This window comes from Nerophis lumbriciformis, linkage group LG28 (assembly GCF_033978685.3).
Source record: "Nerophis lumbriciformis linkage group LG28, RoL_Nlum_v2.1, whole genome shotgun sequence".
In the NCBI taxonomy this organism is placed as follows: domain Eukaryota; kingdom Metazoa; phylum Chordata; class Actinopteri; order Syngnathiformes; family Syngnathidae; genus Nerophis; species Nerophis lumbriciformis.
This window is the reverse complement of record NC_084575.2, coordinates 27,965,567-27,993,457: the sequence shown is the minus strand read 5'-3', so window position 1 is coordinate 27,993,457 and position 27,891 is coordinate 27,965,567. Positions and strand designations below refer to the sequence as shown.

Here is a 27,891-nt window from a genome sequence, read left to right as displayed (position 1 = left end):
AGGAAAAAAACATATATAAGTCGCACTGGAGTATAAGTCGCATTTTTTGGGGAAATGTATTTGATAAAATCCAACACCAAGAATAGACATCTGAAAGGCAATTTAAAATAAATAAAGAATAGTGAACAACAGGCTGAATAAGTGTACGTTATATTATATTTTTATATAATATTACCTGATCATACCAAGTATATTATTATATACTAGAGATGTCCGATAATGGCTTTTTTGCCGATATTCCGATATTGTCCAACTCTTAATTACCGATTACGATATCAACCGATACCGATATATACAGTCGTGGAATTAACACATTATTATGCCTAATTTAGTTGTGATGCCCCGCTGGATGCATTAAACAATGTAACAAGGTTTTCCAAAATAAATCAACTCAAATTATGGAAAAAAAATGCCAACATGGCACTGCCATATTTATTATTGAAGTCACAAAGTGCATTATTTTTTTTTAACATGCCTCAAAACAGCAGCTTGGAATTTGGGACATGCTCTCCCTGAGAGAGCATGAGGAGGTTGAGGTTCGGGGGGTCGGGGTTGAGGTGTGTGTGTGTGTGAGGGGGGGGGGGGGGGGGGGGGGGGTGTATATTTTATAATATATAATATTATGCAATGTTGAAACATGCTTTTTGACAACATTTATTCAATGTCAGGTTGTGACGCTGATCCGACCATTGAAATTTGGTCATTTTCTAACCAATATTCTACAACACAAATACAACGTTGAAACAACATGCTTTTTGACGACGTTTATTCAATGTCAGGTTGTGACGTTGATCTGACCATTGAAATTTGGTCATTTTCCAACCAATATTTTACAACGTTTAAACATCATGATTTTTGACAACGTTTAGTCAATGTCAGGTTCTGACGTTGATTTGACCATTGAAATTTGGTCGTATTCCAACAAATATTATACAACTTTGAAACAACATGCTTTTTGACAACATTTGTTCAATGTCAGGTTGTGACGTTGATTTGACCATTGAAATTTGGGCATTTCCCAACCAATATTCTACAATACAATTACAGCATTGAAACAACATGCTTTTTGACGACGTTTATTCAATGTCAGGTTGTGACGCTGATCCGACCATTGAAATTTGGTAATTTTCCAACCAATATTATGCAACGTTGAAACAACATGCTTTTTGACAACGTTTATTCAATGTCAGGTTGTGACGTTGATCTGACCGTTGAAATTTGGTCATTTTCCAACCAATATTCTACAAAACAGATACAACATTAAAACAACATGCTTTTTGACAACGTTTATTCAATGTCAGGTTGTGACGTTGATTTGACCATTGAAATTTGGTCATTTTCCAACCAATATTATACATGGTTGAAACAATATGCTTTTTGACGAAGTTTAATCAATGTCGGGTTCTGACGCTGATTTGACCATTGGAATATGGTAATTTCCCAACCAACAACGTGGATCCAACGTTAGACATCAACATCATTCATTTACAAATACAACTATTTTGCAACGTTGTTTCAAAGTCAGTTTTAAAGGACATGTATCAACGTTGTAACAATGTCTTGTGCCTGCTGGGAAGTTACATGTTTTTTCTATGATTATATTCCCCTTCTTGTTTAGAAGAATGGGTGTAAAGTACATTCTTGAGTAGCAGGTTATAGTTTGCTTAGTACATAATTATAGCTGTTTGCAAAAACACCAAGTCTTTGATATTCAATATTTTTGATTGGATAAATAGCACCAAACCGTAGGCTATTTTTTCACTAAAAAAATGGAGGTCAAACCCCCTTCCTGGACTGGATTGGCACAAAAAGAGAACTGTGACTGCAAAATTATTATCCACCCATTAGCCAACACAGTAGATGTAACCTAGTAAAATAAATCAATGTTTCATTACGTTGCATAAAAATACAACTCAGTCAATTGTGAGGTCACCGACAAATATTGACCAGCCATTCTACTCGATCAATATCCAATGACTATAGAAAGGAAACAGTAGATGGCAACTGTCAAAACTATAAACTGTAAGTCTTATGCCACTAACTCTAATTTTAGAACACCAGAAACGCTTACTGAGTGGGTATAGAAGCTTTCAGATTTGACATTTTAATTACAATGTACTTGCAGCTAGATGCCATAAAAAAAAGGCCATTGTGCAACATTAATTAGTGCATGTGAGGCAGGAATTACTCAACGGCGGTGACAACATGTAATTTACAGTTTTTTTTTCTTCCTAATTCCAAATACAGTGAAACCGGAATGTGTCATCCGGCGATTACGCCTCCCCAACTGTGTTTCACTTTCTGCCAACTACAAGCTCGTCACTGGAGGGATGCCCAGCTGTGATGCTGCTTGCAACAAAGCGAGGGGAAGAGAAATATTTTTGGTTCCATCCGGGTCATGGCTAGGGGGTGATTTTGATACTGAATATCAGTAAAAATCGGTTAAAGGGGAATTGCAATTTTTGGGGGGAAATTTTGCCTATCGTTCACAATCATAAGGAGAGACAAGAACACACATTTTTTTAAATTAGGATTCTAAAAATTATTTAAAAAAAGAAAGATGCATCTGATGGGACTCGCCATTGTAGCCTCCCAAGCCCTCTGAAACGACTTCAAAACCCTCCATCAACGTTTTATATACACACTGCAAGTACATATAGTGTTGTAACAGACACGTTCATAATAGTGATGCCGATAAATGCTTAAAAAATGTAATATCGGAAATCATCGGTATCGGTTTTAAAAAGTAAAATTAATGACTTTTTAAAACGCCGCTGTACAGAGCGGTACATATACGGACAACAATATTGGGGGCACTGCCTTTAGCGTCTTCTACAACCTGTCGTCACGTCCCCTTTTCCTCTATTGAAACAGCGTGCCGGCCCAGTCACATAATATATGCGGCTTTTACACACACATAAGTGAATGCAATGCATACTTGATCAACAGCCATACAGGTCACACTGAGGGTGGCAATTGTCGGAGGCAGATATTTACATATATCCGAATTTAAGTGTTACTTCTTTTTGGCATAAGCATATTACAAAACAGCTAGTGTTTTTCTTCCAATTGTGGTCTTTTGGTTGTCTGCAAAAACTGTGTGCTTAACCTTGAATCTTCTGATGTAAGAAAGAGAGATACTCCTTTCCTGGATCTCAGGAAACAGAGTGGACCGACACCAGCAGATGACATGGCACCCCAAACCATCACTGATGGTGGAAACTTTACACTAGACTTCAGGCAACGTGGATCCTGTGCCTCTCCTGTCTTCCTCCAGACTCTGGGACCTCGATTTCCAAAGGAAATGCAAAATTTGCATGGTTGGGTGATGGTTTGGGGTGCCATGTCATCTGCTGGTGTCGGTCCACTCTGTTTCCTGAGATCCAGGGTCAACGCAGCCGTCTACCAGCAAGTTTTAGAGCACTTCATGCTTCCTGCTGCTGACCTGCTCTATGGAGATGGAGATTTCAAGTTCCAACAGGACTTGGCGCCTGCACAGAGCGCAAAATCTACCCGTGCCTGGTTTACGGACCATGGTATTTCTGTTCTAAATTGGCCCGCCAACTCCCCTGACCTCAGCCCCATAGAAAATCTGTGGGGTATTGTGAAAAGGAAGATGCAGAATGCCAGACCCAAAAACGCAGAAGAGTTGAAGGCCACTATCAGAGCAACCTGGGCTCTCATAACACCTGAGCAGTGCCAGAAACTCATCGACTCCATGCCACGCCGCATTAACGCAGTAATTGAGGCAAAAGGAGCTCCAACCAAGTATTGAGTATTGTACATGCTCATATTTTTCATTTTCATACTTTTCAGTTGGCCAACATTTCTAAAAATCCCTTTTTTGTATTAGCCTTAAGTAATATTCTAATTTTGTGACACACGGAATTTTGGATTTTCATTTGTTGCCACTTCAAATCATCAAAATTAAATGAAATAAACATTTGAATGCATCAGTCTGTGTGCAATGAATAAATGTAATGTACAAGTTACACCTTTTGAATGCAATTACTGAAATAAATCAAGTTTTTCAAAATATTCTAATTTACTGGCTTTTACCTGTATATGCAAAGCTTTGCAAATATATTACAAAATACCTATTCTGTCTCTGGTGGTTTTTCTATTCAGCTTTAAGTGTCGTAAAGAGCTTGGGAGCGACTTGTGACTTGAATTCCCTGGGAGGAACAACTGGTCCAAACGCAACAATTTGGAGGCCTCGTCCGGTGCGACACGCTGAGAATTGTTGCGTTTGGACAGTCTCGAGACCAGTGACCAGGCTGTCCACAACTGTAACACCGTATAAACAACTTTAACACTGTTACAAATATGCGCCACACTGTGAACCCACACCGAACAAGAAAGACAAACACATTTCGGGAGAACATCCGCACCGTAACACAACATAAACACAACAGAACAAATACCCAGAATCCCTTGCAGCCCTAACTCTTCCGGGACGCTACAATATACACCCCCCGCTACCCCCTACCCCCCTCAACGTCCTCATGCTCTCTCAGGGAGAGTTCTAAGCTGCTGTTTTGAGGCATGTTAAAAAAAATAATGCACTTTGTGACTTCAATAATAAATATGGCAGTGCCATGTTGGCACTTTTTTTCCATAACTTGAGTTGATTTATTTTGGAAAACCTTGTTACATTGTTTAATGCATCCAGCGGGGCATCACAACAAAATTAGGCATAATAATGTGTTAATTCCACGACTGTATATATCAGTATCGGTAATTAAGAGTTGGACAATATCGGAATATCGGATATCGGCAAAAAAAGCCATTATCGGTTATCTCTAGCCTTTCCCAATCGACTTTACACCCTGGACTCGCAACTATTCGGAATCACTTGATCATTTATTTGTTTCGGTGCGCCACAAATACATTTGGACTGCCACAAAATGATTTGCTAATAAACAACAACTAATTAAACAATGACAACGCACCTATTCTTCCAGAGAATAAGAGGACATAACAGGAGGGATCTGTGTTGGCGACTTTACGAGTATTCAGACTAGAGATGTCCGATAATGGCTTTTTTGCCGATATCCGATATTCCGATATTGTCCAACTCTTAATTACCTATTCCGATATTGTCCAACTCTTAATTACCGATTCCGATATCAACCGATACCGATATATACAGTCGTGGAATTAACACATTATTATGCCTAATTTTGTTGTGATGCCCCGCTGGATGCATTAAACAATGTAACTTTACCATGAATTGATTAACGTTGTACGGAATATGTACTGTACTGTGCAATCTACTAATACAAGCTTCAATCAATCAATCAAAAACAAGGTTTTCCAAAATAAGAGAACAACTTCAACTCCAGTTATGGAAAAAAAAAATGCCAACATGGCACTGCCATATTTATTATTGAAGTCACAAAGTGCATTTTTTTTTTTAACATGCCTCAAAACAGCAGCTTGGAATTTGGGACATGCTCTCCCTGAGATAATCCTGATACCCACTACAACTATGGGAAATACTATACTTTGACTTTCACAAAGTGCATTATTTTTTATTTATTTTAAACATGCCTCAAAACAACAGCTACAAAAACAATGAAGGCACGCAGCTTCAGTCCAGAGTATACTAGAGTCATACTTGCCAACCTTGAGACCTCCAAATTCGGGATGGGGGCGGGGGGGGTTTGGTGGTGTATATTGTAGTGTGCCGGAAGAGTTAGTGCTGCAAGGGGTTCTGGGTATTTGTTCTGTTGTGTTTATGTTGTGTTACGGTGCGGATGTTCTCCCGAAATGTGTTTGTCATTCTTGTTTGGTGTGGGTTCACATATTTGCAACAGTGTTAAAGTTGTTTATACGGCCACCCTCAGTGTGACCTGTATGGCTGTTGATCAAGTATACATTGCATTCACTTATGTATGTGTAGAAGCAGCATATATTATGTGACTGGACCGACACGATGTTGGTATGAAGGAAAAGTGGAGGTGACGACAGGTTGTAGAGGACGCTAAAGGCAGTGCCTTTAAGGCACGCCCCCAATATTGTTATCCGGGTGGAAATCGGGAGAATGGTTGCCCCGGGAGATTTTCGGGAGGGGCACTGAAATTCGGGAGTCTCCCGGGAAAATCAGGAGGTTGAAACCTATACTGATAATTTCCGATATTGCATTTTTGTCAAGACTTGGTCCTTGGGGTTTGTTTTTCCGGAAGGCAACGGAAAATTGGCGCGGGCAAGACGTGAGTGTGAGTACATGTTTAATATTTAAACTCAAAAGGCTCAAAAAGGTACAAACAAAAGGCGCTCACAGCGGAGGTAAAACAACTTGGCTATGAAAACAAAAGGCGCGCACAAAGGCGGAAAACTATGAACAAGAAACAAAAACTTACTTGGCATGGAACTGTGAGCATGACATGAAGAAGCGTGATCATAAAGTGTGCAGAGCATAAATGTGATGTCGCCAGGCTGACCAACAGAAAATGAAAAGCTTAAATAACACAGACATGATTAACAACAGGTGCGTGACTCAGAACGTGAAACAGGTGCGTGACATGACAGGTGAAAACTAAACAAAACAAGGGAGTGAACAACCAGGAACTAAGAAAGTGTCCAAAAAAACAAACAGCACATGGCCAAACAAAAACATGATCAACACAGACATGACAATTTTAAAGCATTTATCGGCCGATATTATCAGACATCTCTAGATCTAGATACTCTTTTTCAAATACTTATTTTCACCATAACCTTCTTCAATCTTTTTAAAAAAAAGAATAGGAAACAAGAAAAGACGTGGGTGGGGGATATGGCTTAGCAGAGGTTGTAAGGATGGCCTGTGGGTTGTTCAACATGAATTAAAGTGATTCCACACCCCCCACTGGGACCCACTAATATAGCGACGGTGCACTCAGCTGTTGCGTTGCCGATGCAGCGCAGGTTTATTCATGGACAGCAGCTGTGGTTTGTTGCTCTGCTCTCTTTTTCAAAGGGAGCTGCAGTGTCAGCAGAAATCGGCCACAATTATTGATTCTTGTAAGACTCAGTAAATGGTGTCAGAGAGTAACGAGGTTAGTTTTCCCATCACTGTCAGTTCTGCCCATCTTTAGTCCGATCCTTTCCACTTCTTACAGCCAAACAAACAAGCAGACTTGCTGGAGATCATGTTCTACAGCAGTGATCCTCAACAGGCGGACCGCGGTCCATGTCCGGACCCAGCGACGTGTCCGTCCGGACCCAGCACGAATTATAGTAAAAAATTTTTTTTAAAAAAAATAAAATAAAAAAAAAAAAAAAATTTTTTTGATTATTATAATTATAATTATTATAAAAAAATATAATAATTATATTTATCTGTGAGTTATCGCTAGCGCAAGTCAACGTTCTTTGTTGTTTTTAGTCAAATATCTCCACGTTTCGTTTACACTTCTCGTGTCTCACTCACTCCGTCTCTCTCTCTCTCTCTCTTACTCTCTCTCTCTCAGAGAGAGAAAGAGAGAGAGACGGAGTGAGAGCGAGAGAACGCCACTCTGATTGGCTGATTCCGGGGTATGGGTTGTCATCTCTATCACAACGACGCGCTGATAGGCTGTTACCACCTGGGTCATACACATGTGCACAGTGCACACTGCATGGAACCTTTCGCTGCAGGCACACAGTTGTCTCGTATCGCTACTTCGCTAACTGTTCACTCGTCGGTCACTGAATGTGAATCAAATCACAATGGCATGCTCCAAGTTGGCTCAGGCTGGTAAAAGAAAGGTGGACAGGGAAAACCGACGTTTCAAGGAAGAATGGACAGAGCAATATGTTTTCATCCTACCTACTGCAAGTACCAGACCAATGTGTCTAATATGCAACTGTTCTGTTGCTCTGGTGAAAAGTGAAAATCTGAAACGTCACTATCTGAAAGAGCACCGCGAATTTAAAGAGACATTTCCTCATGATTCAGAGCTAAGAAAAAAAGAAATCACGAGGCTGAAAAAGTCAAATGAAACATCAAGCAAGATTTTTGTTAAATCTATGACACAACAACAAATAGCAACAGAGCAGTAACGTGCGGTGAGGTTGATGGCTGGTGAGGCACTGACTTCATCACAGTCAGATTTACAAACATATGAACCCTAAAGAGTATCTTATTCACCATTTGATTGGCAGCAGTTAACGGGTTATGTTTAAAAGCTCATACGAGCATTCTTCCCTGCTTGCCACTCAGCATCAAGGGTTGGAATTGGGGGTTAAATCACCAAAAATGATTCCCGGGCGCGGCGCCGCTGCTGCCCACTGCTCCCCTCACCTCACCTCCCAGGGGGTGATCAAGGGATGGCTCAAATGCAGAGGACACATTTTTTCAAAGTTCTTATTTATTTTTGTTTCAAAGAAAATATTTCATGTATTTTATTGGATATTTATTTTATTTTTTTTAATTTTAAGAAAATGTTAAACTACCTACCTCCTGCTACTATATAAGCTTGACCGATAATAAACGGACCCAGCCTGTTTCAAAAAAACATTTGTGGACCTTCAAGATTTGTACTTGAGGACCCCTGTTCTACAGGTCTCTCTAATTTTGTTTATTAAAATAAAAAATGCCACTTGGAATATTAAACCAGAGACCGTAGTTATTTCCAAAATCCGTACGTTCAACATTTTCTGACGTTAAAAGCTTTCAAAGGCTGTGATGTCACATTTGCACAAAGACAATCAATTTTAGAGGCAGCAGTGGCTCAGAAGGTAGCGCAGATAATCCGGAAAAACCGGAGGGCTGGCAGTTTGAACCCACTATCCCAGTCACTGCTGATCCTGCTTGCCAATCTTGAGACCTCCGAATTCGGGAGATGGGGGAAGGTATATTGTAGCGTCCCGGAAGAGTTAGGGCTGCAAGGGATTCTGGGTATTTGTTCTGTTGTGTTTATGTTGTGTTACGGTGCGGACGTTCTCCCGAAATGTGTTTGTCGTTCTTGTTTGGTGTGGGTTCACAGTGTGGCGCATATTTGTAACAGTGTTAAAGTTGTTTATGCGGCCACCCTCAGTGTGACCTGTATGGCTGTTGACCAAGTATGTCTTGCAGTCACTTACGTGCGTCTGTAGAAGCCGCATACAACATGTGACCGGGCGGCACGCTGTTCGTATGGAGAAAAAGCGGACGTGACGACAGGTTGTAGAGGACGGTGCCATCACGGCACGCCCTCAATATTGTTGTCCGGGTGAAAATCGGGAGAAATTCGGGAGAATGGGTGCTGTTGCGTTTTAGACCAGTTGTTCCTCCCAGGGAATTCAAGTCACAAGTCGCTCCTAAGCTTTTTACGACACTTAAAGCTGAGTTGAAAAACCACCAGAGACAGAATAGGTATTTTGTTATATATTTGCAAAGCTTTGCAGATATACATTACAGAGACAGCATAGAACATTCGGCTCGCCCCGCTAAGATGGTCTGTCTCCCCGACCCAAAACCCTCTCCCCTCCTAAGTCGCAGGCAGTCATCTCTCTCTAGCCAAAACAAATGCTTATTATCGCTCTCTCTAACATTCCTCACTTCAAGGTTAAGCACACAGTTTTGCAGACAACCAAAAGACCACATTTGGAAGAAAAACACTAGCTGTTTTGTAATATGACAATGAAATCAAAAGAAGTAACATTTAAATTCGGATATATGTAAATATCTGCCTCCGACAGTGCCCCGGGAGATTTTCGGGAGGGGCACTGAAATTCGGTAGTCTCCCGGAAAAATTGGGAGGGTTGGCAAGTATGCTTGGTCAGGACCCTTCACCCGTCGTCCCTCCCACACCGGTGCATAAATTTGACAATAAAACAAGAAAACCATAAATATGATGAAAGCTTTGGCAGCAAGAACTGCGGCTTCATACTTTTAGAGACGTGCTACCTCACATGTGTTTGAGATGTCCTCAAAGTTGTAAAAAGAAAATAGCGAAGCAGTTGACCTGAACTCTGTGAAATCTGGCCACGAAACACAGAATAGACCTGTCCCTTCAACAATAAGTTTGGTTGGAAATAGAGATGTCCGATAATATCGGCCTGCGTTGGCCCTGCGATGAGGTGGCGACTTGTCCAGGGTGTACAACGCCTTCCGCCCGAATGCAGCTGAGATAGGCTCCAGCAACCCCCGCGACCCCGTAAGGGACAAGCGGTAGAAAATGAATGGAAAATTGCTCCTAAGATGTGTTAAATCCTGGGGACCAACAACAAGAAACATTTAACCTTAAATTGTGTTCTACCGAGTGCAAAACTATGCTTTACTTAGAGCAGTGTTTTTCAACCTTTTTTGAGCAAAGGCACATTTTTTGCGTTGAAAAAATGCGGAGGCACACCACCAGCAGAAATCATTAAAAAACTAAACTCAGTTAACAGTAAAAAGTCTTTGTCGCAATTGTTGGATATGACTTTAAACCATAACCAAGCATGCATCAATATAGCTCTTGTCTCAAAGTAGGTGTACTGTCACCACCTGTCACATCATGCCGTGACTAATTTTGAGTTTTTTGCTGTTTTCCTGTGTGTAGTGTTTTAGTTCTTGTCTTGCGCTCCTATTTTGGTGGCGTTCACTCTTTTTTTGGTATTTTCCTGTAGCAGTTTCATGTCTTCCTTTGAGCGATATTTCTCGCATCTACTTTGTTTGAGCAATCGAGAATAATTCAGTCGTTTTTATCCTTCTTTGTGGGGATATTGTTGATTGTCATGTCATGTTCGGATGTACTTTGTGGACACCGTCTGCTCCACTTTAAGTCTTTGCTGTCGTCCAGCATTCTGTTTTTGTTTACTTTTCAGCAGAGGTGGGTAGAGTAGCCAGAAATTGTACTCAAGTAAGAGTACTGTTACTTTAGAGATTTATTACTCAAGTAAAAGTAATGAGTAGTCACCCAAATATTTACTTGAGTAAAAGTAAAAAGTATGTTGTGAAAAAACTACTCAAGTACTGAGTAACTGATGAGTAACATACACACACATATCATATATATATATATATATATATATATATATATTATATATATATATATATACACACATATATACATACATTGATATATACAGTATATCATTTATATTTATTTATTTTGCCGTTTTTGTTTACATGTTAAAGGTGTTTTAATGAATATACATGCATGTTTAACACATATAGATTCCTTTCTTTCATGTTGACAAGAATATAAGTTGGTGTATTACCTGATTCTGATGACTTGCATTGATTGTAATCAGACAGCAGTGCTTAACGTCCACGTTTTCAAATGCAGGAGAAAAAAAGTTCCTCCTTTCTGTCTAATACCACATGAAAGTGGTTGGTTTCTGGTATCTTATTTGTCCAGCTTCCATATTCGTTTTCACACACTTTACAAGAAATACATTGGCGGCAAATTCCGTAGCTTGCTAGCTTGTTTGCGCTGGCTTTCGGAGACTCTTATTTTGAAAGCGCAGGCGCGATGGAGCGGCACTTTTATTGTGAAGACAGGAACTGTACAGTCAGTCTTTAGGCTTGTGACGGGATGTACGTTTGAAATAAAAAAGTGTTTTTTTTCCTTCACACTTTTGATTGATTGATTGAAACTTGTATTAGTAGATTGCACAGTACAGTACATATTCCGTACAATTGACCACTAAATGGTAACACCCCAATAAGTTTTTCAACTTGTTTAAGTCAGGTCATGTGACCGCCTGGCTCTGTTTGATTGGTCCAACGTCACCAGTGACTGCATCTGATTGGTGGAACGGAGTCAAACGTTACTAGTGACTGCATTTTATTGGTGGAACGGAGTGAAACGTCACCAGTAAGGCAGGCACTTTGAAGGTCTGTCTGACAGACCAAAACAAAGAAAGCGTGCATTAACAGATCGATAAAAATTAGTAGCGAGTAGCGAGCTGAATGTAGATAAAAGTAGCGGAGTAAAAGTAGCGTTTCTTCTCTATAAATATACTCAAGTAAAAGTAAAAGTATGTTGCATTAAAACTACTCTTAGAAGTACAATTTATCCCAAAAGTTACTCAAGTAGATGTAACGGAGTAAATGTAGCGCGTTACTACCCACCTCTGCTTTTCAGCCAGTTCAGTTTTAGTTTTGTTTTGCGTAGCCTTCCCTAAGCTTCAGTGCCTTTTCTTAGGGGCACTCACCTTTTGTTTATTTTTGCTTTAAGCGTTGGATACCTTTTTACCTGCATGCTGCCTCCCACATATTGTGATCACGATAAACCATGTTCCCAACATCTACAAAGCAATTAGCTACCTTCTGCCACCTACTGATATGGAAGAGTATTACACAGTTACTCTGCCGAGCTCTAGACTGCACCGACATTCAACAACGGCACATTATTTGCGGATTATAATTACTGGTTTGCAAAAAACACGTTTCCAGTGAGGGTTGGACTCCGCCAAGGCTGCCCTTTGTCACCGATTCCGTTCATAACTTTTATGGACAGAATTTCTAGGCGCAGTCAAGGCGTTGAGGGGATCTGGTTTGGTGGCTGCAGGATTAGGTCTCTGCTTTTTGCAGATGATGTGGTCCTGATGGCTTCATCTGGCCAGGATCTTCAGCTCTCACTGGATCGGTTCGCAGCCGAGTGTGAAGCGACTGGGATGAGAATCAGCACCTCCAAGTCCGAGTCCATGGTTCTCGCCCGGAAAAGGGTGGAGTGCCATCTCCGGGTTGGGGAGGAGATCTTGCCCCAAGTGGAGGAGTTCAAGTACCTCGGAGTCTTGTTCACGAGTGAGGGAAGAGTGGATCGTGAGATCGACAGGCGGATCGGTGCGGCGTCTTCAGTAATGCGGACGCTGTATCGATCCGTTGTGGTGAAGAAGGAGCTGAGCCGGAAGGCAAAGCTCTCAATTTACCGGTCGATCTACGTTCCCATCCTCACCTATGGTCATGAGCTTTGGGTTATGACCGAAAGGACAAGATCACGGGTACAAGCGGCCGAAATGAGTTTCCTCCGCCGGGTGGCGGGGCTCTCCCTTAGAGATAGGGTGAGAAGCTCTGCCATCCGGGGGGAGCTCAAAGTAAAGCCGCTGCTCCTCCACATCGAGAGGAGCCAGATGAGGTGGTTCGGGCATCTGGTTAGGATGCCACCCGAACGCCTCCCTAGGGAGGTGTTTAGGGCACGTCCGACAGGTAGGAGGCCACGGGGAAGACCCAGGACACGTTGGGAAGACTATGTCTCCCGGCTGGCCTGGGAACGCCTCGGGGTCCCACAGGAAGAGCTGGACGAAGTGGCTGGGGAGAGGGAAGTCTGGGCTTCCCTGCTTAGGCTGCTGCCCCCGCGACCCGACCTCGGATAAGCGGAAGAAGATGGATGGATGGATGGTTTGCAAAAAAATGTTTTTAACCCAATTAGGTGAAATTAAATAAACACCCACGGCACACCAGACTGTATCTCACGGCACACTAGTGGTTGAAAAACACTGACTTAGAAATCAAAGACTTAGTTCAGTCAACCAAATACAGACCATAACCTTTATTTAATGTTACTTTCTGTTGGATGGGCGATACAAAGTGTAAGTGATCTGTCGTCAGGTCTACGGAAGAGTGTGGCAGGAGATCATGGAGGGGGCAATCTCAGGGGAAACAGGCTCGCCATCAGGAGAAAACAGGCCTGAGGTGAGGGAGTTCTGGTCTGTGACGTACATAGGACATCGATTATGCTGCCGCAGCACTCGGCTAAATTTAGTAACAGAGGGTTCCCTTCCGCTATGCAGAGCCAAACCGTTGCTCTGCACTCTGCTGCAGGCTGCAAAGCTTGAGTTACATCAATGCTCCACTGTTTAAATGTGGGTCTTAGGGAACAACTGTATTGAAGCATCCTGATGTCAGTACTCCATTTGGTCCAGTTGTCCCTGCTCATGTAAAGTACATTCAGTACTGTTCAGCTCAGATGATTCCAACCTCCATGCAAAACAACTTTAATGTAAAGTTCTCCACACAAAAGCAGGAAAATTATATTGCTTACAAACATCCATCCATCCATCCATCCATTTTCTACCGCTTGTCTCGTGATCAACTAAAATTGTGTGTACTATTAATGGCCATGTGGCGGGTGATCTACTAAGACTGCGTGTAAAATTGATAACTGGTGCAGCCCACACTATTTAAATGAGTTTTTTGGGGTGTACTATGTGACTTTTATCATGGGTAACTAAGGCTGTGAATCTTTGGGCACCACATGATTCAATTCTCGATTCACAATCAAAACTTTTTTTTAATATCATTGGGTGCCGGTTCTATAATTAACTAAATTCCTCTATAAAATAGATAACAGCTCTAAAATAATTATATATTACTTTAAAGGAAGTTGGTTTTGTTTAATACATTTCCACACAAATAAGGTAACGAGAAAATATCCAACACTTCTCTTTTCTAAAGTAAATCTGTACAGCAGATATGGGCATCTACATCGACAACATGATTGGACAGGACAGATATATATATATATATATATAGGAATTTGACCTGGTAATGTGTGTGTGTGTGTGTGTGTGTATATATATACAGTATATATACATATTCGTTAGGTCAGGAAAAAACAAGGAGGCTATTTCATCCTTACAAGCCTGTTTTGCAGGTTTCCCTTGGTGTAACTCCCCTGAAGAGCAGGGAAACCCTTGTAGGGATGAAACAGGCTTGTAGGGATGAAATAGCCTCCGTGTTTTTTCCTGACCTAACGAATAATCCGCTCTACCCCGGTATTGAGCACAGTCTAACGGATAATCCACAGTAACCTCGGATATATATATATATATATATATATATATATATATATATATATATATATATATATATATATATATATATATATATATATATATATATATATCCACAGCAAACTCGGATATATATATATATATATATATATATATATATATATATATATATATATATATATATATATATATATATATATATATATATATATATATATATATATATATATGACTTTACTGTGGTTTATCCGTTAGACTGTGCTCAATACCGGGGTAGAGCGGATTATTCGTTAGGATAAACCACAGTAAACACGGATATATATATATATATATATATATATATATATATATATATATATATATATATATATATATATATATATATATCCGAGTCGGATATATATATATATCCAACTCGGATATATAAATATCCGAGTTTACTGTGGTTTATCCGTTAGACTGTGCTCAATACCGGGGTTGAGCGCAGATAAACCACAGTAAAGTCGGATAAATATATATATATATATATATATATATATATATATATATATATATATATATATATATATATATAATATATATATATATATATATATATATATATATATATATATATATATATATATATATATATATATATATATATATATATATATATATGTATACATATATATATGTGTATATATATATATATATATATATATATATATATATATATATATATATATATATATATATATATATATATATATATATATATGTATATATATATATCTACTGTATATATATATATATATATATATATATATATATATATATATATATATCCGAGTTTACTGTGGTTTATCCGTTAGACTGTGCTCAATACTGGGTTAGAGTGGATTATTCGTTAGGTCAGGAAAAAACACAGAGGCTATTTCATCCCTACAAGGGTTTCCCTGCTCTTCAGGGGAGTTACACCCAGGGAAACCTGCAAAACAGGCTTGTAAGAATGAAATAGCCTCCTTGTTTTTTCCTGACCTAACGAAGTGAAGTGAAGTGAAGTGAATTATATTTATATAGCGCTTTTCTCTAGTGACTCAAAGCACTTTACATAGTGAAACCCAATATCTAAGTTACATTTAAACCAGTGTGGGTGGCACTGGGAGCAGGTGGGTAAAGTGTTTTGCCCAAGGACACAACGGCAGTGACTAGGATGGCGGAAGCGGGGATCGAACCTGGAACCCTCAAGTTGCTGGACCGGCCGCTCTACCAACCGAGCTATACCGCCTGAATATATATATATATATATATATATATATATATATATATATATATATATATATATATATATATATATATATATATATATATATATATATATATATATATATATATATATATATATATATATATATATATATATATATATATACACACACACACATTACCAGGTCAAATTCCTTGTGTCTTAAACATACTTTGCAAGTAAAGCTGATTTGGATTACAATATTCTAGGCTACTTAACAAATTTATAACAAAACAATGAACTAAAAAAGTGCATCCAAACTTGCTGCGTGTTCTTCGACTCTGATTTTGTTTCTTTTTAGTCGACGTGACTCCAGTCCAGACAGGTGGCTTAAAAAGGGCTCCAAAACGAAGGGCTCGCGACTGCTCAGTTCACTGGAAAGAGCCGTTCAGAAGACTCGACTCTTTCACAAAAGACACATCTCTATCAGACACAAACAAAACTTCAGCTTTTGCTGTTCTTTGTGAGCTTCTAGTTCTTTAGTTGGGAACGCCACTGTCAGTAGCCAGCGGTCCCCCATTAGTTTGAAGTGTTAGTTCATAGTTGCATTTCACTTTTTACTGTATCAATACTCACGTCACCAATGCATTACTGTAATGTGTGCTGTAGGGAAAAGGCTCATAACAGGTCACTGCTCTGACCTGTTATGCAAACAGCATATTACCCAGCAGCCCACTGTCACACTCCCTCATTGATCCCTTCCTGTTTTTATGCAAGACTTATTTACATTAGCACGACATCGTGCCGTTGGCCAGTTGGCAACCTGCTGTATAATCCCAGCATAAGTAAATGATGCATAATGCTTATTACAGTGTGTGTGTGTGTGTGTGTGTGTTCTGTTCGTACATGTTTGTGAGGTCCACATGGAATAACAAAAAGTCCAATGCACGCGCAGATATTTGCGCCATCCAGATGGACACGCAGCTGTGAAATACCTTTGGTGAGGGTGTGTGTGTGTGCACATGGCACGTGGAGGTATGTGATGCCAAACCCAGAGAAGCTCACAGTCTCCATTTGTTATGAATGTTTTCTCAATTCCTCACCAGCTACGCATCTTATAGGGCAGTGTTTTTCAACCACTGTGTGCCGCGGGATACAGTCTGGTGTGCCGTGGGAGATTAGCTAATTTCACCTATTTGGGTTAAAAATATGTTTTGCAAACCAGTAATTATAGTCTGCAAATGATGTGTTGTTGTTGAGTATCGGTGCTGTCTAGAGCTCGGCAGAGTAACCGTGTAATACTCTTCCATATCAGTAGGTGGCAGCCGGTAGCTAATTGCTTTGTAGTTGTCGGAAACAGTGGGAGGCAGCGTGCAGGTAAAACAGTAAGTGCCCCTAAGAAAAGGCATTGAAGCTTAGGGAAGGCTATGCAGAACAAAACTAAAACTGAACTGGCTACAAGGTAAACAAAAACAGAATGCTGGACGACAGCAAAGACTTACTGTGGAGCAAAGACGGCGTCCACAATGTACATCTGAACATAGAAGGATAAAGGATAAAAACAAAGTCGATGCGGGAAATATCGCTCATAGGAAGACATGAAACTGTTACGGGAAAATACCATAAAAAGAAAAAAAACACCAAAATAGGAGCGCAAGACAAGAACTAAAACACTACACACAGGAAAACAGCAAAAAAGTCAAAATAAGTCAGGGTGTGATGTGACAGGTGGTGACAGTACACCTACTTTGAGACAAGAGCTGTATAGATGCATGCTTGGTTATGGTTTAAAGTCATATCCAACAATTGCGACAACGACTTTTTACTGTCAACTGAGTTTCGTTTTTTTAATGAATTCTGCTGGTGGTGTGCCTCCGCAATTTTTCAACGCAAAAAATGTGCCTTGGCTCAAAAAAAGTTGAAAAACACCGTTATAGGGGACCTATGAGGATTTTAATCTACATTTAAAACACATGCTTTTGGGCTAGATGAGTGATTCTCAAACTGTGGTACGCGGGCTCCGTCTAGTGCACATGTGTCAAACTCAAGCCATATAAAATGATATAGTGAGCCAGAACTGGCCCACTATATCATTTTATATGGCTCTTTTTTTTTTTTTTTATACTTTTATTTATTTATTTATTTTTTTACTAAATGCATTCGTTCTGTCAATTTTGACAGAAAAAAATGCATATTTTAATTTTTTTTAATATAATATTACCTGATCATACCAAGTATATTATTATATACTAGAGATGTCCGATAATGGCTTTTTTGCCAATATTCCGAAATTGTCCAACTCTTAATTACCGATATCTATATCAACCGATACCGATATATACAGTCGTGGAATTAACACATTATTATGCCTAATTTTGTTACATATATATATATATATATATATATATATATATATATATATATATATATATATATATATATATATATATATATATATATATATATATATATATATATATATAAATAAATGATAAATGGGTTATACTTTTATAGCGCTTTTCTACCTTCAAGGTACTCAAAGCGCTTTGACACTATTTCCACATTCACCCATTCACACACACATTCACACACTGATGGCGGGAGCTGCCATGCAAGGCGCTAACCAGCAGCCATCAGGAGCAAGGGGTGAAGTGTCTTGCCCAAGGACACAACGGACATGACTAGGATGGTAGAAGGTGGGGATTGAACCCCAGTAACCAGCAACCCTCCGATTGCTGGCACAGCCACTCTACCAACTTCGCCACGCCTATATATATGTACATATGTGTATATATATATATATATATATATATATATATATATATATATATATATATATATATATATATATATATATATATATATATATATATATATGTATATATATATGTATATATATGTATATATGTATATATATGTATGTATATATATATATATATATATATGTATATATATATGTATATATGTATATATATATATATATATATATATATATATATATATATATATATATATATATATATATATATATATATATATATATATATATATATATGTTAGCAACATTACCATGGCTGGCATGTTGGCTATCAATTATCAGAGAAGAAATCCCCCAAAATCCCCACAAAAAAATAGCAGAAAGACCGTTGGAAATTTGCTTAAAGAGGTTATATTTTAGATTTTTTTTTTTTTTCTACATTTAAAACACTTGTGCTTTGGTTGAAATTTTGCACAGATTTTGTTTTACAGACCATCTTCAAGCCGCTTACTGACGGTCTCTTCAGAATGCGTCCATTCCCCCCCACCCTTCCGCGTCACACTTTGCCTTCATTACTTTTGGTTGGTCTCTGTTTCAGGATTTCTCACCTTTTTATCCCTGTGCTTCTCTTCTGTCCTTTACTGAATGCTTCTTTGTGTAAAATCTAACTAAAGACTCAAAAGATACATTTTTCAGGTTGTAACCAAACTGCAAATTTCAGTCAGTATGCGTTGTCTATTTTCATTAAGAGAGCCACGTCTACCATGATATTCAATGGATTTGTGTGTGTGTTCTTATCTCATGACCCAGATCTTTCTCTAAGTGGAAACATGAGTAAGCTTAGTGACAAATGTTCATTTGGTGAACCGGTTCAATCAAATTAGAGTCTCGTAAAAATTCTGAGAAAATCTGCTGTCTTTAGAAACACAATACCACTAATTGTTTTGAACATCTTGCCCTTCTTCGTCTTGCATATTCACTGTAGCTCATTTCCATAAAGAACAAATTGTTGCTATTTTTCGGCTTTGGGAACGGCTTGAATTTAGCTTTCTTTGTACAATTGTCTTCAGTTTTTAGAGACAGCACAGCATTGTACGACATTTTCGTGATGTAAGCTTTGCCTTTTGTCAGCATCTGCTCCTACCAATGACAACATTCAGTACACACCAGCACATTGTGATGCGACACAATACAAGAGTTGAATCAAAAAGTCTGCTCAATCATGTTCTTTGGACTGGCTGTAATAACATCAAATGATGTCAACTTGAATGCATTTTTACTGACATGTGTTTGGAATGTTTTGGTTTTGATCTTTGGGACACATTCGAAATGCATTTTAGTCGGCTTCAGTGCAGTTCTAAACAGCTGATACCTGTGATTATAATGTTAAATATGCAGAATTATCTGGCAGGCATACCTAAAATGTCCATGGGTACCTGGTGATAGCCAAACAATGATTAACTGTTGAAAACCTGCAACATAGCCAAAGAGCTAAATTACTTTTTGTTGTTTTGCAGCTTCTTACAGTTTCTAGCATACTTTGTAAAATAAACATAACCCCTAAACCCCCAAGCCTAACCCTATTATGTCTGTGGATAGTATCAGTCATCCAGGTCATTATATTCTAAGGGCATTGAATCGATCACATGTCCTTACTTTTCCAAGCAGATTTCATCAGTTAATGTTAAAAGACTGGATAGGATAGTTCTCGTCTGGTGTAACCCCCAACGCCAGACCACACTCTTATCCCCTAACCCAGGGGTCTGCAACCCGTGGCTGTGGAGCCGCATACGGTTCTTTCATCCTTCCACACTGGCTCCCTTTGGCGTTGTCATGGCGTGGACTTTGGGGGTTTGTTTTCCCGGGATGCAAGAAAGGTTGGATCGGACATGGCGTGAAGGTAAGGACATTTATTTTAACACTAAACTACAAAAAGGGGTACAAACAAAAGGCGCGCTCAAGGCGGAGATAAACTTCCACAAAGGCAAAACTATGGACAATAAACAAAAACTTACTTAGAATGCAGGGAACTATGGCATGGATTTCAAAGGTATCATCAGGTAACATGGGTAGCAAGGGTAACAGAAGCAATGTCGCCAGGACGACCAACTGAAAATGACAGGCTTAAATAGTAGTCTCTGATGAGCAACAGGTGCGCGAAAAGGCAGGTGAAAATCATAAGTAACCATGGTGACTAAACTCAGGAAGTGCATAACCAGGAACTAAAAGGAATCCAAAACAAACCGATAACACAAAACATGATCCGACCACGGATCATGACAGGCTTGCCTTTGAAACAAAATGTCAGTAAATACTGGCTCTTTAATTTCAATATATTTTATTTCTAATTCGTTTATTTTGATGTAACCCTTGTTATTTTGGAGAGTTCAGTGAAAATTAAACGTATTTTTATATTTTGTTGATCGAAATATACGTTACACCCCGTGTATGGGTCATTTTTTTGCTGCCAAGCAATTGTGTTGTTTTATATTTATTCTACACATTTTTACAACATTGGAAAACATTAGTAAAATGAAGGCTTCTCAGAGGGTGATATCACTCCTGGAAATTACTGGCTTAAAATGGCCAAAGGTATAATGTGTGTGTCCAAATTGGACAAGGAAACGGCAGGCTGGATTTATTACAATCTTTGCAAGCTAAGTAATGTTTGCTGTGGTCTGGAACAACATGGCACACAAACGACACAATCAGAAATGCAGCCAATATTACATACAGATAATGTGTCATGAAACATGCAAATATAAATGAAATACACAGAGGACATAAGTAACAGAAATTAAATGAGCACGAAAATACCGACAAACGAGGCATAATGATGCAGTATGTAACAGCTGGCATGTTAGCATTGATTAGCTTGCGGTCAAGCAATGACCAAATATGCCTGATTAGCACTCCAACATATATAATGTAAATAATAAAATGTATATACTCTGATGATTAACTTGTGTGATGACTGTATTATGACGATAGTGTATATTTGTACCATGAATTGATTTATGTGGACCCCGACTTAAACAAGTTGAAAAACGTATTCGGGTGTTACCATTTAGTGGTCAATTGTACGGAATATGTACTGTACTGTGCAATCTACTAATAAAAGTCTCAATCAATCAATCAAAACAAGTCAATAACATCAACAAAGCTCACTTTTGTGCATTCACACACAGCATAAAACGTTTGGTGGACAAAATGAGACAAGGAAGTAGTGGCATCCATCCATTCATCCATCCATCCATCCATTACTGCTTGTCCCTCAGACATAAAACACGTCTTTCTGTGGCAGCGTCAGAGAAAGTTGTACATGTAAACAAACTATGGTGAGTTCAAGGACCGCCAACATTAGTAGGACAAAACGGCGCTCGCCAAATACGTTCAACAAAGAAGCATGTTTAGTAATAACAGTGGGATTTCTAACGATCCGGATGGTTTGTGTCATGTTTGTCCATCCTACAGAAAATAATATTAAAACAAAATATATATTTTTTCACTCATCTTTTTTCATTTTCATACATTTTGGAAAAAGCTCCAGGGAGCCACTAAGGCGCCGCTAAAGAGCTTTAGAGCTTGCAGACCCCCCGCCCTAACCCTTCACTCCCAACCCTAACCACTAACCCTAACCCAAACCAAGCCACTAATCATACCTGTGGCCAATTTTTAAAGTCTCAAATGATCCTAACATGATTATTTCATAGCTTATTGTTCCTCCCATCAGCTTCTACACCAGGCCTGGGCAATTATTTTGACTCGGGGGGCCAAATTTAGAGAACAAAATGTGTCTGGGGGCCGGTATATCTATTTTTAGAAAAACTAATACAAAACCTCACACTAAAGTCTGATAGAATGCTAAAAATGTTATGACAGACCGCCCTAAAAACTGAATTTTCTATGAACAATAAAACCCTGAATATTGAGACCATATGAACGTCACACCCCCTCTCAATCGACATATTTTACAATCAAGCCAAATGCAACAAAAATGCAACAAACACAGCGAAATATGAACGTGAAGGGTAAAAAAACAAAAAACATCTACAATCTGATATATGTGATGTATCACTAAGCTTTAGAACTTTCTTGTACAAATCTCCTTCCACGTCTGTCCCTGACACCCACATTTCAGGAAACACTCTGTGGAAACGCTCCCCACCCACACCACCAGCCACACCCTAAGATTTTTTGTTAAAATAAAGCCAATAATGCAATTTTTTCTGGCACCCTTTATTTAGAAAAGTATCAAAGTACCGAAAAGTATCAAAATAATATTGGTATCAGGACAACACTAGTCACTAAAATATCATGCAAAACTGCAGATTCCAACCATTGAAATACTTTGTATAGTTCAAGACTTATGGTAATTTGAAAACATCACTGGACATCATAATGGCAGCTACACTTTCCGTCTTAAAGATCTAAAAAAAATATTTGGGAATGTCCGGCGGGCCAGATTGAAAAGCTTAAAGGGGAACATTATCACAATTTCAGAATGGTTGAAACCATTAAAAATCAGTTCCCAGTGGCTTATTATATTTTTCGAAGTTTTTTTCTAAATTTTACTCATCACGCAATATCCCTAAAAAAAGCTTCAAAGTGCCTGATTTTAACCATCGTTATAAACATCCATCCATCCATCCATTTTCTACCGCTTATTCCCTTTGGGGTCGCGGGGGGCGCTGGAGCCTATCTCAGCTACAATCGGGCGGAAGGCGGTGTACACCCTGGACAAGTCGCCACCTCATCGCAGTCGTTATAAACACCCGTCCATTTTCCTGTGACGTCACATAGTGAAGCCAACACAAACAAACATGGCGGAAAGAACAGCAAGCTATAGCGACATTAGCTCGGATTCAGACTCGGATTTCAGCGGCTTAAGCGATTCAACAGATTACGAATGTATTGAAACGGATGGTTGTAGTGTGGAGGCAGGTAGCGAAAACGAAATTGAAGAAGAAACTGAAGCTATTGAGCCATATCGGTTTGAACCGCATGCAAGCGAAATCGACGAAAACGACACGACAGCCAGCGACACGGGAGAAAGTGAGGATGAATTCGGCGATCGCCTTCTAACCAACGATTGGTATGTGTTTGTTTGGCTTTAAAGGAAACTAACAACTATGAACTAGGTTTAAAGCATATGAAATACATTTGGCAACAACATGCACTTTGAGAGTGCAGACAGCCCAATTTTCATCAATTAATATATTCTGTAGACATACCCTCATGTCAGCAGACCAGGGAAGCTAGGGTCGATATTCTTCTCTTGATCATCTTCGGGACGGTGTGAGCCAAGACATCCAGGGGGTTTAGCTCGCTCGTCTGCGGGAACAAACTGCCGCCATTGGTTGCCGTGCTACCGAGGTCCTTTGTCCCTGAATTGCTCACACACTCCGGCAGATTCAATGGGGGTCTGGCGGCAGATTTCTTTGACTTTATCGTTGGAAATGCATCTGCTTAGAGTGTCGCAGGATATCCACACATTCTTGCCATCTCTGTCGTAGCATAGCTTTCGTCGGTAAAGTGTGCGGAACAAACGTCCAATTTCTTGCCACTTTCGCATCTTTGGGCCACTGGTGCAACTTGAATCCGTCCCTGTTCGTGTTGTTACACCCTCCGACAACACACCGACGAGGCATGATGTCTCCAAGGTCCGGAAAACAGTCGAAAAAACGGAAAATAACAGAGCTGATTTGACTCGGTGTTTGAGAAAATGGCGGATTGCTTCCCGATGTGACGTCACAATCGCTCCGAGAGCGAATATTATAAAGGCGTTTAATTCGCCAAAATTCACACATTTAGAGTTCGGAAATCGGTTAAAAAAATATATGGTCTTTTTTTCTGCAACATCAAGGTATATATTGACACTTACATAGGTCTGGTGATAATGTTCCCCTTTAACGGGCCGCATGTGGCCCCCAGGCCTTAATTTGCCCAGGTCTGTTCTACACAGGCAAACTGTTTATATCAGTTACAGCGGCGCCTCTACAGCAGAAAGCAGATCACACAAAAACGGAAGCGCTCGGCTTATTCCAGCGGTGACGGGAAGGAAGCCTTTCCTTGAAGGCTTTTACCACGGCAAAAGTATGACAAGTGACGGAATATGCCCACTTAGATTATGCGTAGGCTCCAGTAATCCATACAAGACATTTGGTGTGGTGCAGAGCATTGCGTAACACTTTCACGATACTACTCACTGGCAAAGTAACCTGATTTGATTGGTAATCCTATTAAAGTCCCCATAGCAGCAGATTATTGGCATTTATGTAACACACAAATGATGATTAGGTAAATCCTCTGCCACCCAAGCTTTGACCCAAAAAGGTCCACAAGAACAACAATAACAGCCGTTGTTGGGGCTTGGAACTCAACTAATCTCTTATATCCTATTATGCAACTCACCTGATATGTTGAACAAATTATGTCCCTAGCAATCGAATATAGGAAGATGGAACGATACACTATATTGCCAAAAGTATTTGGCCACCCATCCAAATGATCAGAATCAGGTGTCCTAATCACTTGGCCCAACCACAAGTGTATAAAATCAAGCACTTAGGCATGGAGACTGTTTCTACAAACATTTTCGAAAGAATGGGAGCTCAGTGATTTCCAGCGTGGAACTGTCATAGGATGCCACCTGTGCAACAAATCCAGTCGTGAAATTTCCTCGCTCCTAAATGTTCCAAAGTCAACTGTCGGCTTTATTTGAAGAAAATGGAAGAGTCTGGGAACAACAGCAACTCGGCCACCAAGTGGTAGGCCACGTAAACTGACAGAGAGGGGTCAGTGGATGCTGAAGCGCATAGTGCAAAGACTTTCTGCACAATCAGTTGCTGCAGAGATCCAAACTTCATGTGACCTTCCAATTAGCCCACGTACAGTACGCAGAGAGCTTCATGGAATGGGTTTCCATGGCCGCGCACCTGCATCTAAGCCATACATTACCAAGTCCAATGCAAAGCGTTGGATGCAGTGGTGAAAAGCACGTTGCCACTGGACTCTAGAGCAGTGGAGACGCCTTCTCTGGAGTGGTGAATCACACTTTTCCATCTGGACAAGTCTGGGTTTGGAGGTTGCCAGGAGAACGCTACATTTCGGACTGCATTGTGCCGAGTGTGAAATTTGGTGAAGGAGGAATTATGGTATGGGGTTGTTTTTCAGGAGTTGGGCTTGGCCCCTTATGTTCCAGTGAAAGGAACTTTGAATGCTCCAAGATACCAAAATATTTTGGACAATTCCATGCTCCCAACCTTGTGAGAACAGTTCGGAGCGGGCCCCTTCCTCTTCCAACATGACTGTGCACCAGTGCACAAAGCGAGGTCCATAAAGACATGGATGACAAGAGTCTGGTCTATATATATATATATATATATATATATATATACATATATATATATATATATATATATATATATATATATATATATATATATATATATATAATTATAACTGGAGATCTGAACACAGATATTCAATGCAGAGATGCGCTTGTCTTCAAATCTTACAGCAAGCTTTGTAATCTGCACGGTCTCTCCCAGCTAATAACACTACCCACAAGGGTCTGTGATTCCACCCAATCAACCATAGATCTCATTCTCACATCAGACCGGCCTAAAATAAAAAATAGTGGGGATCTGTGGTGTTAGCGACCACTATCTAACCTTCTGCACCCGCAAAATAGCTAAACCCAAAGCCAACGGCCACATAACAGCTCAATCCAGATCCCTTAAAACATACTCCAGTGATCATTTCAACCTAAAATTAGGTGAGTGGGACTGGTCCCCTGTGCTCACGAGCAACCTTGTTGATGATGCTTGGGATCGCTTCAAAACAGCGTTCCTAGCGATACTAAATGATATGGCTCCCGTGAAAACAGTCAGGATCAAAGCCCGCTCTGAACCGTGGATGAATACGGACCTATTAGCTGCCATAAAAGACAGAGACAGAAAATACTCCGAATACCAAAAGTGTAAAACCGAAGTAGATAAACAACCCAATAATAACCTTAAATCACTCCTTTCAACACTCAAAAAGCAATGCAATAAATTAAGAAATAAGGCAATCAACCTGACTAAATCCTTAAAAAAAAATTACATTAACGACAAAATAGAGAAAAACACAAATAAGCCACGTGAGCTCTGGAAAATCCTCAACAACCAGCTTCCTGGCTGCAGCCAGAAACCTAAAACCAGACAGAGTCTGGTGTGGATGAACTTGACTGTCCTGCTCAGAGTCCTGACCTGAACCCGATAGAACACCTTTGGGATTAATTAGAACGGAGACTGAGAGCCAGGCCTTCTCCACCAACATCAGTGTGTGACCTCACCAATGCGCTTTTGGAAGAATGGTGGAAAATTCCTATAAACACACTCTGCAACCTTGTGGACAGCCTTCCCAGAAGAGTTGAAGCTGTAATAGCTGCAAAAGGTGGACTGACATCATATTGAACCCTATGGGTTAGGAATGGGATGGCACTTCAAGTTCATATGTGAGTCAAGGCAGGTGGCCAAAAACGTCATGCAAGGGAGTATTGCAAGACTGGAAACACTGGTGTGTTATGGTGGCAGACAGACGCCAGAGTGATGGTGTGGTCTGGGTGGGTATGGAAAGTGAAGCTCACAAAGCCACTCACTTGGCCAGCTTCATCTCTATCTGCTGACGGATGACCTGGCGCTCCTGGTCGCTGCGGACGGGGAAGATGTTGCGGTCCTCCAGCTCCTGCTGGCTCGGTCGGTTCCGGAGCTTCACAGCCAGAAGCTCCTTCCTCATCCTGCGCGGGAGGGTCCCTGTGGTTGTTAATGTTAGACATACATCAAGGTCAACAATGGCTCCAGGCTACAATAAAAAATTTTTTTGCCATCACAACACCCTCGTTCAACGTTAGACGCCAAAAAGTGCAGATCTCTTCCCTTTTATGTATGAAGCTGTGAATGGTGGGATTAGCACTAAACCCTTCACATTTTTAGGCACACAAGCATCAGTTCAATGTACAGTGCACCCCTGCCTAGTCCTGATTCAGCATTTTCTTCTATCTCGTTCCCCCTAAGTCGGTAGCTATTTATAAATATGTGATAATAAGTCATAAAATGCAGCATACTGTAGATGTACACAAGGCACATGCACACCAAAGGAAGCTAAAGGTTAGACGGGGACTTTGATTCCATCTGTTCGATATATATATACACAGGTATATAGGTTCATGGCTGGTGAGGCACTG

At 39.9% G+C, this 27,891-nt stretch overlaps 1 protein-coding gene across 2 annotated transcripts in view; it reads right to left on the bottom strand.

Annotated features, from left to right (window-relative positions):
- The window catches only part of phactr3b (phosphatase and actin regulator 3b), a 139,049-nt gene that overhangs the window by 37,799 nt on the left and 73,359 nt on the right, over positions 1-27,891 (bottom strand). For both annotated transcript variants that reach the window (XM_061923993.1, XM_061923994.1), the window contains exon 8: positions 27,307-27,460. In XM_061923993.1, the coding sequence (XP_061779977.1) occupies positions 27,307-27,460 (154 nt within the window). The remainder of the gene's footprint in view (positions 1-27,306; positions 27,461-27,891) is intronic.